Source organism: Aethalodelphis obliquidens, unplaced genomic scaffold, assembly GCF_003676395.1.
Source record: "Aethalodelphis obliquidens isolate GAN/ISIS:26980383/991018 unplaced genomic scaffold, ASM367639v1 scaffold9, whole genome shotgun sequence".
In the NCBI taxonomy this organism is placed as follows: Eukaryota; Metazoa; Chordata; class Mammalia; order Artiodactyla; family Delphinidae; genus Aethalodelphis; species Aethalodelphis obliquidens.
In genome coordinates, this window is record NW_020837953.1 from 48,436,790 (window position 1) to 48,457,062 (window position 20,273).

Consider the following 20,273-nt stretch of genomic DNA (forward strand, 5'->3'; position numbering starts at 1 on the left):
CATAAACCTTTAGCCAGACTCATCAAGAAAAAGAGGGAGAGGACTCAAATCAATAAAATTAGAAATGAAAAAGGAGAAGTTACAAGAGACACCACAGAATACAAAGCATCCTAAGAGACTACTACAAGCAACTCTATGCAAATAAATTGGACAACCTGGAAGAAATGGACAAATTCTTAGAAAGATATAACCTTCCAAGACTGAACCAGGAAGAAACAGAAAATATGAAGAGACCAATCACAAGTAATGAAATTGAAACTGTGATTAAAAATCTTCCAACAAGGGGCTTCCCTGGTGGCGCAGTGGTTGAGAGTCCGCCTGCCGATGCAGGGGACACGGGTTCGTGCCCCGGTCCGGGAAGATCCCACATGCCGTGGAGCGGCTGGGCCTGTGAGCCATGGCCACTGAGCCTGCGCAACCGGAGCCTGTGCTTCGCAACGGGAGAGGCCACAACAGTGAGAGGCCCGCATGCCACACACACACACACAAAAAATCTTCCAACAAACAAAAGTCCAGGACCAGATGGATTCACAGGTGAATTCTATCAAACATTTAGAGAAGTGCTAACACCCATCCTTCTCAAACTCTTCCAAAATATTGCAGAGGAAGGAACAGTCCCAAACTCATTCTATGAGGCCACCATCACCCTGATACTAAAACCAGACAAAGATACTACAAAAAAAGAAAATTACAGACCAATATCACTGATGAATATAGATGCAAAAATCCTCAACAAAATACTAGCAAACAGAATCCAACAACACATTAAAAGGATCATACACCACGATCAAGTGGGATTTATCCCAGGGATGCAAAGATTCTTCAATATACACAAATCAATCAATGTGAGACACCATATTAACAAATTGGAGTATAAAAACCATATGATCATCTCAGTAGATGCAGAAAAAGCTTTTGACAAAATTCAGCACCGTTTATGATAAAAGCTCTCCAGAAAGCTTATACCTCAACATAATAAAGGCCATATACAACAAACCCACAGCAAACATCATTCTCAATGGTGAAAAACTGAAAGTGTTTCCTCTAAGATCAGGAACGAGACAAGGATGTCCACCCTCACCACTATTATTTAGCATAGTTTTGGAAGTCCTAGCCATGACAATCAGAGAAGAAAAAGAAATAAAAGGAGTACAAATTGGAAAAGAAGAAGTAAAACTGTCACTGTTTACGGATGACATGATACTATACACAGAGAATCCTAAAAATGCCGCCAGAAAACTACTAGAGCTAATCAATGAATTTGGTAAAGTTGCAGGATACAAAATTAATGCACAGAAGTCTCTTGCATTCCTATACACTAATGATGAAAAATCTGAAAGTGAAATCAAGAAAACACTCCCATTTACCATTGCAACAAAAAGAATAAAATATCTAGGAATAAACCTACCTAAGGAGACAGAAGACCTGTATGCAGAAAATTATAAGACACTGATGAAAGAAATTAAAGATGATACAAATAGATCGAGATATATACCATGTTCTTCAATTGGAATAATCAACATTGTGAAAATGACTCTACTACCCAAAGCAATCTACAGATTCAATGCAATCTCTAGCAAACTACCACTGGCATTTTTCACAGAACTAGAACAAAAAATTTCACAATTTGTATGGAAACACAAAAGACCCCGAATAGCCAAAGCAATCTTGAGAACGAAAAACGGAACTGGAGGAATCAGGCTCCCTGACTTCAGACTATACTACAAAGCTACAGTAATCAAGACAGTATGGTACTGGCACAAAAACAGAAAGATAGATCGATGGAACAGGATAGAAAGCCCAGAGATAAACCCATGCACATATGGTCACCTTCTCTTTGATAAAGGAGGCAGGAATGTACAGTGGAGAAAGGACAGCCTCTTCAGTAAGTGGTGCTGGGAAAACTGGACAGGTACATGTAAAAGTATGAGATTAGATCACTCCCTAACACCATACACAAAAATAAACTCAAAATGGATTAAAGACCTAAATGTAAGGCCAGAAACTATCAAACTGTTAGAGGAAAACATAGGCAGAACACTCTATGACATAAATCACAGCAAGATCCTTTTTGACCCACCTCCTAGAGAAATGGAAATAAAACAAAAATAAACAAATGGGACCTCATGAAACTTCAAAGCTCTTGCACAGCAAAGGAAACCATAAACAAGACCAAAAGACAACCCTCAGAATGGGAGAAAATATTTGCAAATGAAGCAACCGACAAAGGATTAATTTCCAAAATTTACAAGCAGCTCATGCAGCTCAATAACAAAAAAACAAACAACGCAATCCAAAAATGGGCAGAAGACCTACATAGACATTTCTCCAAAGAAGATATACAGACTGCCAACAAACACATGAAAGAATGCTCAACATCATTAATCATTAGGGAAATTCAAATCAAAACTACAATGAGATATCATCTCACACCAGTCAGAATGGACATCATCAAAAAATCTAGAAACAATAAATGCTGCAGAGGGTGTGGAGAAAAGGGAACACTCCTGCCCTGCTGGTGGGAATGTGAATTGGTACAGCCACTATGGAGAACAGTATGGAGGTTCCTTAAAAAACTACAAATAGAACTACCGTATGACCCAGCAATCCCACTGCTGGGCATATACCCTGAGAAAACCATAATTCAAAAAGAGTCGTGTACCAAAATGTTCATTGCAGCTCTATTTACAATAGCCCGGAGATGGAAACAACCTAAGTGCCCATCATTGGATGAATGGATAAAGAAGATGTGGCACATATATACAATGGAATATTATTACTCAGCCATAAAAAGAAACGAAATTGAGTTATTTGTAATGAGGTGGATAGAAGTAGAGTCTGCCATACCGAGTGAAGTAAGTCAGAAAGAGAAAGTCAAATACCGTATATATATGGAATTTAAGAAAAAAAAATGTCATGAACAACCTAGGGGTAAGACAGGATTAAAGACACAGACCTACTGGAGAACGGACTTGAGGATATGGGGAGGGGGAAGGGTGAGCTGTGACAAAGCGAGAGAGGAGCATGGACATATATACACTACCAAACATAAGGTAGATAGCTAGTGGGAAGCAGCCGCATAGCACAGGGATATCAGCTCGGTGCTTTGTGACAGCCTGGAGGGGTGGGATAGGGAGGGTGGGAGGGAGGGAGACGCAAGAGGGAGGAGATATGGGAACATATGTATATGTATAGCTGATTCACTTTGTTATAAAGCAGAAACTGACACACCATTGTAAAGCAATTATACCCCAATAAAGATGTTAAAAAAAAGAAAAGAAAGAAATTAAAGATGGTGTCAACAGATGGAGAGATATACCATTTTCTTGGATTGGAAGAATCAATATTGTGAAAATGACTATACTACCCAAAGCAATCTACAGATTCAATGCAATCCCTATCAAATTACCAATGGCATTTTTTACGGAACTAGAACAAATCATCTTAAAATTTGTATAGAGACACAAAAGACCCCGAATAGCCAAAGCAGTCTTGAGGGAAAAAAAGCAGAGCTGGAGGAATCAGACTCCCTGACTTCAGACTATACTACAAAGCTGCAGTAATCGAGGCAATATGGTACTGGCACAAAAACAGAAACATAAATCAATGGAACAAGATAGAAAGCCCAGAGATAAACCCACACACCTATGGTCAACTACTTTATGACAGAGGAGGCAAAGATATACAATGGAGAAAAGATAGTCTCTTCAATAAGTGGTGCTGGGAAAACTGAATAGCTAGCTACAGGTAAAAGAATGAAATTAGAACACTCCCTAACACCATACACAAAAATAAACTCAAAATGGATTCGAGACCAGACACTATCAAACTCTTAGAGGAAAACATAGGAAGAACACTCTTTGACGTAAATCACAGCAAGATCTTTTTTGATCCACCTCCTAGAGTAATGGAAATAAAAACAAAAATAAACAAATGGGACCTAATGAAACTTCAAAGCTTTTGCACAGCAAAGGAAACCATAAACAAGACGAAAAGACAACCCTCAGAACGGGAGAAAATATTTGCAAACGAATCAACGGACAAAGGATTAATCTCCAAAATATACAAACAACTCATGCCGCTCAATATTAAAGAAACAACCAACTCAATCCAAAAATGGGCAGAAGACCTAAATAGACATATATCCAAAGAAGACATACAGATGGCCAGGAAGCACATGAAAAGCTGCTCAACATCACTAATTATTAGAGAAATGCAAATCAAAACTACAATGAGGTATCACCTCAAACCAGTCAGAATGGCCATCATCAAAAAATCTACAAACAATAAATGCTGGAGAGGGTGTGGAGAAAAGGGAACTCTCTTGCACTGTTGGTGGGAATGTAAATTGATGCAGCCACTATGGAGAACAGTATGGAGATTCCTTAAAAAACTAAAAATAGAATTACCATATGATCCAGCAGTCCCACTACTGGGCATATACCCAGAGAAAACCATAATTCAAAAAGACACGTGCACCCCAGTGTTCACTGCAGCACTATTTACAATAGCCAGGTCATGGAAGCAACCTAAATGCCCATCGACAGATGAATGCATAAAGAAGTTGTGGTACATATATACAATGGAATATTACTCAGCCATAAAAAGGAACGAAATTGAGTCATTTGTTGAGACGTGGATGGATCTAGAGACTGTCATACAGAGTGAAGTAAGTCAGAAAGAGAAAAACAAACATCATATATTAACGCACATATGTGGAACCTAGTAAAATGGTACAGATGAACCGGTTTGCAGGGCAGAAGTTGAGACACAGATGTAGAGGACAAACGTATGGACACCAAGGGGGGAAAACCACGGTGGGGTGGGGATGGTGGTGTGCTGAATTGGACGATTGGGATTGACATGTATACACTGATATGTATAAAACCGATGACTAATAAGAACCTGCAGGGGCTTCCCTGGTGGCGCAGTTGTTAAGAATCCGCTTGCCAATGCAGGGGACAAGGGTTCAAGCCCTGGTCTGGGAAGTTCCCACACGCCGCGGAGCAACAAAGCCCTTGCGCCACAAACTACTGAGCCTGCACTCTAGAGCCCATGAGCCACAGCTACGGATGCCCACGTGCCTAGAGCCCATGCTCTGCAACAAGAGAAGCTACCGCAATGAGAAGCCCACGCACCACAATGAAGAGTACCCCCCGCTCACCACAACTAGAGAAAGCACACACGCAGCAAGGAAGACCCAACGCAGCCAAAAATAAATAAATAAAATAAATAAATAAAATTAATTAATTAATTTAAAAAAAATTTTTTTAAAAATAACCTGCAATATAAAAAAACAAACAAACAAACAAAAAACAACTAATACTAAACTTTCTTTGGGTTATTTATATGGAAATATGTTAATATAAATGTTTCAGACATTACATGAAGTTTCTAAAAATCTTATATGTTCTGATATAATGTTATAAGTCATAATTCTAGTTATTACTTTAAAATGTATATCTCAGAAATAACTAGAAAAAAATTTAAAATAAATAAATAAATTAGTAAAAATAAAAAAAGAAATACCAAAGTTACTTTGCTGATACCATGTTTTTCTTAAGGACATTCACTGCCCCAGCTCTCTGGAGCTTAAACGCTGAGCTGTTCTTAAAGTTTGCAACACTTGACAACGTGGCCTTGGGAAGAACAGTGTTTCATTATTCTGTTTTCTTTTCCAAGTCCCTGTCCTCTTTCTGAAATCTGCCCTGGAAGAGGCCCCGGGTGCTGGGGGAGTCGGTGGGGCACCTGCCAGCCCTCCTGGGTTGTGCCACTCCAGGCAGCTCGACCATGATTTAGAAACAGAGATGAGCTCACAGCCCTGCTCACTGCAGACGCTCCATCTAATTAAATTTAACTCTGGCAAACGCTGCTCACTTTCGAGTGCCAGACATTGTGCTAATAAAGTGCTTTTTACGGTTACCCCTCACTTGGGGGTTTGAGACAAGAGCTCTTGTTATCCCCGTTTTTCCGATCTGGAAACTGCTGATGGAGGGGTTTATTAAACTGCCCACGGCCGCAGGGCTGGTCCATGGTGGAGCCTGGCAGGGAGGCTGGACTCCAGGGCCAGAGCTCTCAGCCCCAAGCCCTGGTGCCTTCCCACCACCGACCAGGCTTGAACCACATGGCGTCCGCTGCGAGGGCCCGGGGGCGTCAGCCTCGGTGGGTGATGCTGGTGAGTGCAGTGCCACCCATCTTAGGCGCCCGCACTGGACCGCCAGAGCCGCCGCCGTTCCCCCTCCCCACCCCCCACGCCCCCGCAGTTGTGTGTGAAACTCCTGCCTTCATCAAGCAGCTTGAAACAGGGCTGAGGGTTCTCGCAGTCAGGGGTGTCCAGTCCAAGGAAGGCCCGGCTCTGCTCGCGTCACCCCCTCATCGGTCTCAGCCCAGGGGCCCCCTTTCCTGCTGAATTCGGACAGCCAGAGGCAGACAGTTCAGTCTCTGCTCCCAGCAGTTCTGTCCTCTGGTTACGTCAGATTTGCCTGCAAGAGCCCCTCAATGCCAATGCCGCCTACCACAGCGGCCAGTAGCCACACGTGGCTGTTTCCATTATAATTAAAAGTAAATAAAATGAAAATGCTGTTCCTTGGTCAGCAGGGCTGCGTTCCTTCTGGAGGCTCTAGGAGAGAATCGTGGTTTGCCTTTTCCAGCTTCTAGAGGCAACGTGCATTCGCTGGCTTGTGGCCCATCCTCCATCCTCAAAGCAGGCAGCCTCTCCCTGACCCTGCGTCTGTTGCCACGGCTCCTGGCTCTCCCGTCCTCTTGTGAGGACCACTGTGATGACCTGGGGCCCACCTGGTGATCCAGGCTAAGCTCCCACCTCAAAATCCTTAACCGCATCACACCTGTGAGGTCCCTCTGCGTGTGAGGTAACAGTTTCACAGGTTCTGGGATTAGGATATGGACATCTTTGGGGGCCCCCGTTCCACCTGCCACAGTAAATTCCAGCTGACACGGAGAGGCAGGTAGGGCTCCAGCCCACTTCTGCGCTCTGCCTTTTCCCTGCCCTGTGTCTTACCCTGTGAGCCCTGTGGACAGGACGCTGGCAGAAAACTCGGAAGGACAAGGGGCCCCTGAGCTCTTGGGGTTTCAAGGCAGCATGGAAAGAAGTGCCTCTCCCTCTGTCCCAAGCCTCCCAGCCGAGGACATGGCACCTGTGAGGTTTGGGGATTAGGGGTGAGCGTGGAGGCAGCAGGCTCGTCCCTGCCCCTCGTAGAGCATTTGCGCTGGAGCTGGCGTCCCCTTGAGCGCAGCTGAGTACCCGCCTCTCACGCAGGCTCACATGCTGGGGATGCTGAGCTGTGACCCAGGCCTTCTTCCCCTGTGGGCCGCCACGGAGGTGGTCGCACCTCAGTGTCAGATCCGCACAACTGCTAATGTCCTGGGGACCCAGGGAGGAGGGGCAGGGGTTCGTTGCCGTGTTCTTCACCAGCTGAAGAGCTGGAACTCCCTTGTGGAGACAGTCGCCCATGTTATTCGTTTGGGCAGCGTTAGAAGCAGCTTCTTGCCCAGTGTAGATGTGCCTGCTGCAGAAACAGAGAAAGGAAGGGAGGGCTTTGTTTTAAATGTCGCTGCTTATTATTACCTTGTTGGAACGATTCTTTTTTTCTTTTTAATATTTCCACTTTTAATTTATTAGGCTTATATTGACAAAGAAACCATAAGCTCATTATTTATTTATTTGTTTAATTTATTTACTTTTGGCTGCATTGGGTCTTCATTGCTGCGCGCAGGCCTTCTCTAGTTGCAGCCAGTGGGGGCTACTCTTCGTTGCGGTGCGTGGGCTTCTTCTCATTGCGGTGGCTTCTCCTGTTGCAGAGCACAGGCTCTAGGCGTGTTGGCTTCAGTAGTTGTGGCACACAGGCTCAGTAGTTGTGGCACGTGGGCTCAGTAGTTGTGGCACGCGGGCTCTAGAGTGCAGGCTCAGTAGTTGTGGTGCATGGGCTTAGTTGCTCTGCGGCATGTGGGATCTTCCCGGACCAGGGCTCAGACCCGTGTCCTCTGCCTTGGCAGGTGGATTCTTAACCACTGGGCCACCATGGAAGCCCTGGAACGATTCTTTTCACCCCCTGAAGACACAACAGGGAGTTCTGCGGGCAAACTCTCCCTTTGGGTTTGAGACGCCTTTCCCTGGAGGGCTGTTGCAGAAGGGCACTCAGACCCCACCAGAAATGACTGTCCTGGGCTTCTGTCCAGACAACCTAATATGTGGGAGTGACCTCCCCCGAGAGACGGCCACTCTTGCACCCATTTGCAGATGAGGAAACCGAGGCACAGCAGCTTCCTGGCTTGCCCCCTGCCCATGTTCAAACCCAGGCCTGTTGGACCCCAGAGCTCGAGGACCCCAAGGCTCCTCCCCAGGGCACAGTAGCCTGAGGGAACTGGGGGCCCCGGGGGGCTGCTCCTGGCTCAGAGAGCCTGCCTGTCGTGGAGACACTCATGGGGACTGTCTGGTTGTGTCAGGGCTAATCTGTCCCTGCTTCAGAGGCTCAGAGGAGAACTGGGTGGTCCCTTCCTGGCCTCCTTCCCTGGATCCGGAGTGGCCCCAACACCCCACCCCTGTCCAAGGTGGCACATGGCACCCAGTGCCACCAGGAGATGCTGTTTCTCCCCTTGAGCAGGTCACCCCACTTTTATATATATATATATATATATATATATATATATATATATATATGTATAAATTTATTTATTTATTTATTTTTGGCTGTGATGGGTCTTCGTTGCTGCACGCAGGCTTTCTCTAGTTGCAGTCAGCGGGAGCTACTCTTCATTGCAGCGCGCGGGGCTCCTCCTTGCGGTGGCTTCTTGTTGCAGAGTACGGGCTCTAGGCATGCGGGCTTCAGTAGTTGTGGCACGTGGGCTCAGTAGTTGTGGCTCGCGGGCTCTAGAGCGCAGGCTCAGTAGCTGTGGCTCACGGGCTTAGTGGCTCCGTGGCATGCGGGATCTTCCCAGACCAGGGCTTGAACCCTTGTCCCCTGCATTGGCAGGCGGATTCTTAACCACTGCACCACCAGGGAAGCCCCAGTCACCCCACTCTTAAATAAACTAGTCATCCTGTGGGCGGATGTGGATGTGTGACCTAGTGGAAAGTCCCCAGGCAGCGTCGCAGCATTTCGGAGCACGCAGTCAGGGCGGAACGCATCTCACCACCGCCCCTCGGAACGCCCTCGAGCACGTGGCAGGTGGTGCCCGCTCTGGCAGTTTCTGAGACAAAGGGAGCAGCAACCAAGCTGGACTCGGGCTGGGGTCGCCCCCTGCTCAGATGGGCCCCAGTGTCCCGGCTCTGACCTCTGTGCCTGGGGGAGGGTGGAAAGAGCCCGGCCTTGCTGGGCTGCTCGGGCTGAGGGCGGCCACGATGCTAGTTGAGGCGAAGTGTCTACAGAAGTGTCCCCGTCTGGCTGGAGTCTGCAGTGGCCCGCTGTCCACACAGGGCTACGTGTTGGTTCAGGCGTGATGGGGCGCCCGCTCTCGTGGGGCTCCCCGGCTGGGAGGGAGGCAAACATCAGACAGGCCATCAGATGGGTTGGATACCCTGAAGAAGAGGAGCTCTGTTCTAGAAAGAGAGCAACGGGGGGCGCCCGAGCTGCCGTGAGAGGGTGGACCGGGCTGGGCAATGGGGCAGGGGCGGCGTGGGGTCTGTGGGGTGGAGGTGTCTGTTCCCACAAAGCTGGGACCCATTGCGGGGGACCCTCCACCACTGTGGACTGGCCACTCTACACTCTTGGATGTTGGGGGAGCCTAGTGATGTTGCAGTGGGTGGTGGGAGCGGAGAGGCGCAGGAGGTGAGGGATTTGGTGGGAGCCTTCCCAGCATCTGGGAGCTGACGAACCGTGGACGTGGCTGGAGCTGCCCTGAGGTGCTTCTGACCACCCCATCCCCAGCGAATGACCACAGACCCCAGCGTGCACTTTCTGAGCCGAGGGTCAGGGAAGGGGAGGCCCTCAGCAGCACGGGGGTCTCTCCTTGTCAGTTTCAAATTAGGTCCCAGGCCCTCAATGACCTAGTCCGTCTTCCAACTTTCAAGCACCTTTCCGTGGTGGCCAGCCAGTGGTAAATAAAGCCTGTGGGCTGTGAGAATAAAGATGTCACCATCTCTGAGAGGTGAAGAGGCTGGTGTTTGGGCTATAATTGAAGTTTTCCCGACTTTTAAGAAGTGATCAGGGACCTCCCTGGTGGTCCAGTGGTTCAGAAACCACCTGCCAATGCAGGGGACAGAGGTTCGATCCCTGGTCTGGGAAGATTCCACCTGCTGTGGGGCAGCTAAGCCTGTGTGCCGCAACTGCTGAGCCCGTGTGCCACAACTACTGAAGCCCGCGCGCCTAGAGCCCGCGCTCCGCAACAAGAGAAGCCCCCGCTCACCGCAACAAGAGAAAGCCCGCGTGCAGCAACGAAGACCCAACGCAGCCAAAAAAATTTAAAAATTTAAAAAGGAAGCGATCACTGTGTCTCCTACCGTGAGTGACACTCAAGATGGCGTCCTCTTGTGTCTAATGCTCACAATCAACTCCTTTGTTGTTTGAAACCACTTTTGATTAGAAGTTTCTTCGGATTTCTACCCGAAATGAGACGTGATTAGCCACGTGGTTGGTGGCGGGGCTTGCACAGGAGACAAAGCAAGGGTGTGTTTCCATCTGTTTTTTTTTTTTTTTGCGGTACGCGGGCCTCTCACTGTTGTGGCCTCTCCTGTTGTGGAGCACAGGCTCCGGACGCGCAGGCTCAGCGGCCATGGCTCACGGGCCCAGCCGCTCCGCGGCATGTGGGATCTTCCTGGACCGGGGCACGAACCCGTGTCCCCTGCATCGGCAGGCGGACTGTCAACCACTGCGCCACCAGGGAAACCCTCCATTTGTTCTTTGAACAAACGGTCAGTGTTGCAATGCCCCGAATTCACTGCCCCCGCATCCCTGCCCGTTGGCCAGGGAGTTCTGGCGGGTTTCCTCTTGAGGGGGGGTCTTGTCCCTCCCTGCCTCTCGGCTCATGGGCCGCCAGTCTTCTGTCTGGTCGTGGGTGAGAGGGTGCTGGCTGGCACTGGGGCTGGCATGATGGGGACAGGCAGGGATGCCTGGGGACCCTCAGGGATGCCCACCTCCCCTTCCTGCTCCCCTGGAAGCGGCCCGTGTGGGCCGTGTGGGGGCTGTTCCCAGGGTGGGCCCAGGCGCTTTGCATGCCACGGATAACCGCTCCCGCTTCTGCCTGCCCACGCGCTCACCACCCTCACAGCCACCCGCTGCCCCAACTTGTCTGTCTTCCTGGTCTCTAAACGTCTTTTGTGGGGGCCCGTCTCCATGGAGCTGGGACATTGGGGTTCCCAGGGTGTTAAAAGGTCCCTGCAGTCAGTGCCGGTCAGGCCTGGCCAGGGATTTCCTTGAGCCCAGCCCAGAACCAGGCTGCATTTGGGATGGTCCTGACCACGTCAGTGGAAAGGATTAGTGCTGCGTCAGGGTCCAAAACAGCACTGCTGGCGGTAATGACCGCACTGCATGCCTCCTGCCACCAGGCAGGAGCCTCGGCACCTGGCTCGTTTCATGCCAGCCCCATGGTTACCCCGTGAGGCAACTTGTTTCTGTTTATACGAGCAAAGCTGGGCTCCATGAGATGAAGTCGAGGGACGGGAGGCCAAGGCCATTGGTAGTTGGGAGCCCGTGACCAGGAGGGCAGGGGCAGAAGGGATGCTCTAGGGTAGATGTTCAGGACTCAGGGGCATGGGGAGTGCAGAGAGGTTGGGGCAGGGTGGAGGGAGAGCGGGACCCCCAGGACAGTGTTACAGGAACGTGTGACTGTCTACAAGGGAAACTACTGGTGTGGAAGGTGGGGAGCACCTGGGGACTCTGACCATGGGCAGGGCCGCGGGGGTGTTGTCGGAGGGCAGATCCACAGCTCAGAGGAGAGTGCCGGTCCAGTGGGCGACACTGACCGGGAGGGGAGCCTGACGGGACAGACGCAGTCCCATCTGCACAGAGGATAGGAGGACGTGGGCTGAAGTACAGACAGTGGCTCCAGGGGGACTCAGGACCACGGTCAGCGTGGCAGCTTGGCCTGACGGTGCATGTGACGCTGCCCTCTGACCGGCATCGGGAACGCTGGAGCCAGGGAGCTGGGGGGTGGGGGGTGGGGCCGGGGAGGGTGGAGGAAGGTTCCTTAGCGGGGCTCAGAGCAACTTGGTGGGGCAGCTGTGTGGCCCCAGTGGCAGAAGTAAGGCCAAAGCATGGGCAGTGCAGATGTGTCCTTAACCTGCGGAGGGATCTGAAAGCAGGTGGGGGCTGGCCCTGAGGGGCGGGACTCACTGGAAGCATCCTTACAGCAGCCGCTGCCTCTCCCGGGGAATAGAGACCCACGCTTGGGTGGCCACCAAGATCCCTTCGGCTCTAAATGTTTCCGTAAGTGAAGGAAACGCCCCCTCACTAACTAGAAAGGTGAACACTCAGGGGGCCCCGATGTGCTGTCGTTGTGATGTCCTGGCAGTTAGCAGGATGGTCTGTGCTGTCTAACCAAGTGTCTTCCAGCATCCTCGGTACTGCTGATTTCTGCACCCTCCCTGCCCAGCCCGACCCGGCCGCCTGGCCGCCCTGGGTCGAGGCTTCCCTAACCCGCTGTCTGTGCTCCGCAGGCTGTGTCATCACCATCTCTGGGCGCGTGACCTTCACCAGCAATAAGTCCATGGAGATCGAGGTCTTGGTGGATTCCGACCCCGTGGTGGACAATTCCCAGAAGCGCTACCGGGCCGCCAGTGCCTTCTTCACCTATGTGTCCCTGAGCCAGGAGGGCAAGTCTCTGCCTGTGCCCCAGCTCGTGGTGAGTGGCCCCTCCGGCCCGTGTGTCCCTGGGGGCAGCTGCCCCCGCTGCTGGGCCAGCCCCCTCGGTGCTTGCTGGGCTCCCAGGAGAAACCGAGCTACATGAATCCATTCTGGGCAGCTGGGTCCGCTCAGCTCCTGAGGGGCCAGCGACCTTGGCTGCGGGGCAGGTCAAACGTGAGGCCCCGTCCCCACGGACTGTGGGGGAGGGACTGGGCAGACAAGGTGAGAGGCGCCCCTTACGAGCTCCTTGCCATGGGATAAGCACGCCGCCTTGCTGGTCCTGGCACCTTGTACGAGCGCTAGAGTGGGGGTGAGGACCCTCCCAGGGTGGGCTCTCGAGGAGGCCCTGGCCTGCGTGTCCTGCATCATGGGGCCAAGCTAGAGCCCTGCACCTCGGGGCTGGGCGTCTGGGCCTCGTGGCCTTTCCCTGCCCTGGCTCCCCAGCCAGGCTCTGCCCTGGGTGTGCAGAGAGCAGTGGCAGGTTGGCGGCCGCCACCAGGAGCAGAGCTGGGGGCTCTGGCCCAGGCGTGGATCCTGGCAGGTCTCAGCCACCAGCAGGGTTTGCTTGGCTGCCGTCCTGGGCTCCACAACCCAAGAGGCTGCTACTGGAGCTGCGGGGGCGGGGGCGGTGGGGGGGCACAGGTGAGTCACTAGCATTTTTTAATTTGGAAAAGAGAAGGTTGGATTCACTGAACATGTAAGGGTTTCCCTCCCTCTCGCCCCCGGCCCCCTCCTCAGCTCTCGGCGCCCGCGGGCCCCCAGCGCTCAAGGCCACAATCCCCGGAGACTTCCGGGGCTCACACCCGCCGCACGCCAGACCCGCATCCACGGTCTGGCCTCGTCCCTGCCCTGCCTTTCTCCAAAGCACCAGCGCCCCGGCTTGTGGGAGCTGCTCATTTGCCGGTTGTCCCTCCCCCACTGGACTGAGCTTCACGAACTGGAACACATGTGCTCCTAGCGGCTCACTGAGGCTGGAACAGTCTTGGCACTTAGTGGGTGCGGTTGGGAAAATGCATGAATCCTGCTGTGTGCAAGGCCTGAGGCCAATCCCAGGAGGAGAGACAGGCGGCGTGGACGCTCGGGGGAGCCGGGGGAGCGCGCTGGGCCGGTGGCCTCCACCTGGGGTGGACGTGAAGTGGTGCCTGGGGAGTGGGCAGGAGCCCCCAGGAAGGCCAGTGGGGCAGGGGGCCGTGCTGGGCGGTCGTGGGAGCTGTAATCCCAACACCTTGGCGCGTGCTAGCTGTCGGGGAGCCTGGGAGTCGGGGAGCCTGAGGCGGCCAGCGTCAAGGCGGGGCGCGGGGAGGGCAGGGTGGCGAGGAGGCCCAGCTCAGAGGCACTGGGCGACTGTGTGTTGGATGCAGGAATGAACGAGTGAATGAATGAACGATGCCTCCAGATTCCCCTTGAGGCTGATGACAGCTATATGAGCCTCACACATTCCTTAGCTATGCCGGTCGGGGTAAGTGCCCCCGCCTGGGGGGCGGCCCTGTGCCCGCCGGTTCTGAGTCCTCTGCCTGCTTCTCTCGGCCACCCTCAGCCCAGCAAGGCTGAGGCACTTGGGGAAGGTCACACAGCCGGTCCGCGGGAGCCTGGGTGCAGAGGAAAGCCTCCGTTCAGGCTGCTCCTGGTTTGTCTTGAGCCAGTCTGTCACTAGGGGGCCAGGAGGAAGCCAGAACCCTGGGCGGTGGTTGAGATGCGGGTGCAGGTGCGGAGCCGAGAAGCCTGGGGAGGGGCCGGGGGTTAGGGTCTCGAGCACCTGACGCTTATGTGGAAGCAACTGGCAGGCGACTCAGGCCCCCCGCCAGCCTCCCAGGGCCCCTGCAGCATCTGCTCCCATGCAGCTCCTGTGCCTCCTGGCAAAGAGCACGTACTGGAAGCCTCCATAAGGATAAACATACTGCGCTTCGGAGCACTTCCTCATCCAGGCGGGCGCGAGGCCCCTGCTCGCTCGCCTGGCCTGCCGCCACGGAGGTGCTAACCCCCCAGCCGGAGATGCTAACCCCCAGCCCCGCTCCTCTCTGGGGCCTCGCAGGCCCACAGGGGCAGCGCCTAGGTTTGGTGGGGGAGCCGTCTGGCCTCGTCAAGGCCCCTGCCGTGGCCAGAGGAGCCTCAGCTGCCCTCTGGGCCCTTTCCTGTCCCTCCCCCGTCCTCTGCGGGCCACCCCCCACTCGCTCTTCGCTGGCATTGGGTCCCCACGCTGGGGCTCCAGTGAGTCGGGTGGGGGGCGTGGGGGGAGGCTGCACAGGGCAGGGTTGGTGAACCTGGCCTTAAAGGATGGGGGTCTCCACCGTGTGGAAGGAAGGAAAGGGGAGCCAGGGTGGGCACCGTCCTCAGGCAGGCTCTGCACCGTCACCTCCCCACGTACCACCCCAGGCTGCTGGGGAGGGGTGGAGGGTCCGGCAGCCTCGGCCTCTCCCTCCCGAGTCCCCAGCGCTGTAGCCCCCGGCCTCGCGTCCCTCCTCCTCCCCACCTTCCACCTCTGCGCCCCCAGGAGGGGCCCTGGGCCACGAGGACCGGGCTGCCATCCCGCCCTCCATCCTGACGGCTCAGCAGGGTGGCTTCCAGCCGCCTCAGCCCCTCGGCTGACACACGCGCGTCCCCCCGACCTCTGTCCACGGCCTGACCTCCTCCTGCCTTGACCTTCGCAACCACGTGTCCCTGGGTCTCAGACCCCTTCCTCTGGGAACCTTGCCTGCTCCTCTTGGCCCCCAGATGCAGGCTCGCCCCGCTTCTCCCCCAGACCCTTGTTCCATCTCTCTCCATATTGCCACAGGGCCCCTGGGGGACATCTCCCTCCTGGATGCTGAAGTCCCGCCCCACACAGGCGAGCCCTTGACCTCTGTCCCCCCCCCCGCCCTGCCTGCCCAGCCTCCAGGCTCCAGCAGGGTGGCCAGATCCAAGAACACTCCTCTCCCTGGCGCCTCCTTGAGGGGGCCTCTGCTGAGTGTGCAGATGGCCACCCCATGGCCCCGAAACGCGGGGCTCTGACGGATCCCAGCCTGCACCCTGCCCTCCTTGGGCGGTTGGGGCCGCGCCCCGGGCCTCCTTGCTTCACTCTCCCACATGGGCTGCCTCTCCACAGGGTCTCAGCAGGCGTTTCAAACGTAACATTCCGAACTGAACCGTTGTCTCCCAGCCGCCTCCCCCCAAAACTCCCACTCCTCCTGGTGGATTCCCTCCCGGTGAGCCTGGGAACCGGGCTGGCCCCTCCCTCCCGCTCAGCCCCAAGCTGTATGCCCTCCCCCATTCCTGCTGCCCTCACCCTGACTCTGTGGGGCATCCCGGCAAGTTTTTCAGAACAGAATTGCGTTGGCTGCCTCTCCCGCCTGAACTGCTCAGCAGCTCAGCGGCTCCTCGCTGCCCTGGGCACGGGGTCCAGCCAGGCCGGCCACCTCTGTTCCTCAAACCCCAAACTCAGTCCCGCCTCAGGGCCTTTGCACTTGCTGTTCCTCTGCCTGGACACCTTCCCTCAGATGGTCGCGACAGCAGCTCCTTCCACCGTTTCTCAGATATTTCCTCCTTTGATGACCTTCCCTCCCCTCTCTGGATAAAGCCTTACTCCCCACGCCCACCCCATCACCCAGAGACTCTTTGCCGTTGCCTGGAAACCGGCCTGGAGTTGGTGGGAGAGAGAGCAAAAGGAACTGAGAGGGCTGGGGGCCGAGCTGGCCTCTTGTAGCGGGAGAGGAGGGGTAGGGACACACCCAAGGCCCCCCAGCTGCTAGAGGGCAGGCCCGGCCCAGGACAGCCTTCTGGCTGTCTGAGCCCTTTCCTCTACCGTCAGCTGAGGGAGAGTGGGGCCTGCGGGACACCCCAAATGGCCCTGAGACCAAGGATAGCCAAGGAGTCGGGACTGTCTTCATTTTGAAAAGGCTCCCACAGAGTACATGCAGGTGGACAGGGTGTCCCGGCAAGGTCTGCATTCTGGCCGTAGCCGGCTGTAGTGTGCGCCCGCCCGGGAGCCCAGGAGCTGCCTCGGGCCTGATTGGAGCGCTCTATGGCTACCCCCTCTGCCCTGCCCGCACCCCAGAGCTCAGGCTGCTGGGGAGACCAGTGCCGCAGCCAGGGTGGAGGGGCAGCAGTCCGGGCTCAGGGAGGAGAGCCTCTGGCCCCGGGCTCCAGTCTGCATGGAGAGCCCTTTGTGGAGGAGCCCATGACCTTCCCAGAGCTGGGACACTCTCATGGTGCCGGGCTGGTCTGTGAACCCTGGGGGCTGTCTGTGCCCTTTCCAGAAACATAGGGACCTGGGGGTCGGGGGGTCGGTGCAGGAGGGGCTGTAGGGGGTTAGGGGAAAGTCACCTGCTTGAATGAAGGGAAAGGGAGGGTAACCGAATTCCCAGGTCTGAGGGGCCGGTGGTTGTCAGTGGCCACATCTTCCCACTGGCCGGCTGCATGTCGATCCAGGCTATTGTTGCTAATTAAAGATGGGCTTTGATTCTTCACTGGGGTGTCCTGGGGCCCACCGATGTGGATAAAAATAGCCCCCCACCCCGTGCTCAAAGGGGGTGGGGCAGACTCCCTAGCCTCCAGCCCAGCCTCTGGGGCGCTCACTTGGGAACCACCGACACCACAGTTGTCTGCCTCTCAGCCCACGTGTGCCCGCGTCGGGGCTCAGCCCTCCCCACCCCTGCTGTCAGCACTTATCCTCCTGTCTATTTTTAGCTCCCATCCCCAGGGCCCGGCTGACACGGAAGGCAGCGTGGCTGTCGGAGTTCTTCTTGATGAATATTTTATGCTGGGGAGGGCCTACTGCACCGCGCCCGCCCGGCAGCTGTCGGCACTGCCAGGCTGCTTATTAGAGGAGGCAAGCGCGGGACGTGGAACCAGCCAGGCCCAGGCTCTGCCTCCTTCTAAACGCCTCCCTGTGGCTGTGCCCTCTGACCTCGGGGGTGGCAGACAGACCCACACCACCTTCCAGCTCTGGAGAGGTGGTACGGAGGGACGTGGGGGAACGCCCCGAGGTGGCTTGCTGGGACCCGGCCCCAGATTGGCCCCAGCACCTCCCAGCACCTCCCATGGGCGACTTTCCAGCCCGGGTGTGGGAAGCCTTTTCAGTCTCCAGAAGCGTGAGAACCCGATGGACAGACTGTGTTGAAGCCAGAGCAAGCCCGTCCTGGGCGCAAGGCCGGCCTCCGTTCTCTCTGGTTCACATGTGGGCGCTGCAGCCCCCGAGGCCCCAGGAGACTCGCGTGCGGGAGAGGTCGCGCCCTCGACAAGGGAGAAGCCTGGGCTCCATCGCAAGCACGCAGGCGATGTGGGTTTTGAGAGAGCACGTTCACAGCTGCTTCTGTGGGTCATTTGGAATAGGAATGCTTTCCCCAGCGAGCCGGGCGGCATGGCCACGGCACATGGAGGCAGCGGAGCAGGGTCTTTCCGAAGCCGGTTTGCTTGGCTCCCAGAAAACCCAAACCACAGAGCGGCCTGCAGCGCGGGGGTCTTGGCAGCTGCTTGTAGACCCTCGCCTCCCAGTCCACACGGACAGCTGGCGTGCAGAGGACAGGGGCCTGGACCCTGGGGCCTCTGTCGTCAGCCACTGAAGTGACAAGTCGGGATGAAAGCGGCGGCACTGAGGAGATCGGGGAGGCAGCCGGCCTTCCCTCTCGCAGCCGGTGGAGCTCCGCCAAGAACACGGCAAAACGTGTGCTTCTGCACTTTCCCAGCTGTGAGTACTTCCTCTGTGCATCACACCCGGACCTCAGGGAACCCTCGAGGGTCAGGCGCCACCAGGTTTCCTGAGCGCCCACTCGCTGGGGCCAGGTGCCCGCCGAGGCCATTCTCTGTCTACTGGGAGCCGGCAGGGTGGATGCCCCCGGTGCCCACAGCAGCGATGGTCCCAGGGGAGGCAGCTGAGCGTTCACGAGATGCCGACCCGCCTCCCTGGTGGGTGTCAGGGTGGGTTGTCCGAGCCCACATACAGGCCACAGTGACAGTGATGGGCAGGGACTCGCCCAGAGTCCAGCGGCCGGCCCTGACGTGGAGTCGACCTGGAGCAGACCCTGAGCCCCTTGGCCACGGCAGCCCCTTCTGGTCTCTGAGCCTCCGTTTCCCCACTGGAGCCACCCCAGGCCGGCAGGTCCTCTGTGGTCTCGGCACCATCTCCGTGATCTAACCAGAGAGCTCCTCGCTGCTTTGCACCGAAGAGGAAGCACGGGGCCAAGGCTTCCGGCAGTGGGCAGCTCCTCGATCCTAGGACCCGAGCCTGGAGTGAAGGGGCAGCCACCACCTCCCTGCAACCATGGCCAGGCCTGCTCTCTACAGCCTGATATGGTGAAAGGAACATACATCCCACCCCCAGGGAAGGGAAGAGGGCCCTCACGTGGGGCTTGTTCTGGGCTGGGGGCCCCAGGTGGCCCTATGGCTTGGGGAGACACCTCTGTCCCAGACATTCGGTGTGCTGGAATGATTTCTACTTGCTCCCTGATTTAAGAAGCTCAGACTGGAGCACAGCAGGACTGACTCGTCTGTTCCAGGAAGGGTCCGGGGAGCCGCGTCAGTGCGGGAGGCTGTGCCCTTGCTGCCCGTCCACGGGAGCGAGTCGGGGACTAGAATATGCGTGAAGCTTCTGGACCCCATGTCCTCTCTCTCCCCCTTGGCTTTGGATGCTTAGCAGGGAGTCTGCCTTGTCACGGGGAAATGCCAGAATCTTGAAGCTGCTCCTGTCCCCTGAATGGGTGGCATTTGGGAACTTGTAGTGGCCTGTGAGTCCCACCTGCCCCTGGAACCAGGGGTGTGGGTACCACAGGGGGTGTGGATGAGAGGGTGCGGCCCCCGTCGCCTGGCTCTCACCTCTGCTCTGCCATGAGCCCAGACTCTTCCTCTGGCCTTCTTAACCCGTCCAGTCTTCACGTCTCCTGAAGATGCCGTGGCCCTGACGGCTCTGGGCCGGCCTCTTTGTGGAGCAGTAGGGCTCTGGAGAACGCTCAACTCAAGTTCAACAGTCAGCTCTCCAGAAGAGGGCCCAGTGCACCGATGACACGCTTTTTCTCGTTAAAACCTTGGTAGGTTCTACCTCTGGAACATCAGCTTCTTGTTGCTTCAGTGCTGTGTCTCCAAATCCAGGTGACCCCAGCTGTTGTGATTTCTATAGAAGGTGAAGGCCCGAGGCCGGCTCTCAGGGGCACTGTTAGGCCTGACCCCAGATGGTGCCGGAAACACGGCTGCAGGAAAAGAGGCCTGTGGGCAGAGGGTGCAGCGGAAAGAGGAGAATCCCAGCTAGAGTCGGGACAGCCTTGATTCACGGTGGCCCCCCGGAAGGTGACTTCGAAGCTGGGGAGAGGACTGTGAAGGTCATTGGGCCCAGGCAAGGGCCACGGCCACAGGACCTGAGAGGGTCTTTCAGGAGGGTGAGCTCATGCCTGGTGTATCCTGGGGTGGACCACAGGGCCGCCCCACCATGTGAGAACCGTGGCTTCTTGGCAGCCTCGTGCTTTCTCTGTGAGGTGGCGTGGAGTCCCCTGGCAAAGGCCTGCCAGGGAC

The 20,273-nt window shown here is 55.4% G+C and overlaps 1 protein-coding gene across 1 annotated transcript in view; it reads left to right on the forward strand.

Moving 5' to 3' along the window:
* ACOT7 (acyl-CoA thioesterase 7) overlaps positions 1–20,273 on the forward strand; it is a 90,691-nt gene that overhangs the window by 61,670 nt on the left and 8,748 nt on the right. The window contains exon 8 of the mRNA XM_027110367.1: positions 12,611–12,795. Coding sequence (XP_026966168.1) covers positions 12,611–12,795 — 185 coding nt within the window. The remainder of the gene's footprint in view (positions 1–12,610; positions 12,796–20,273) is intronic.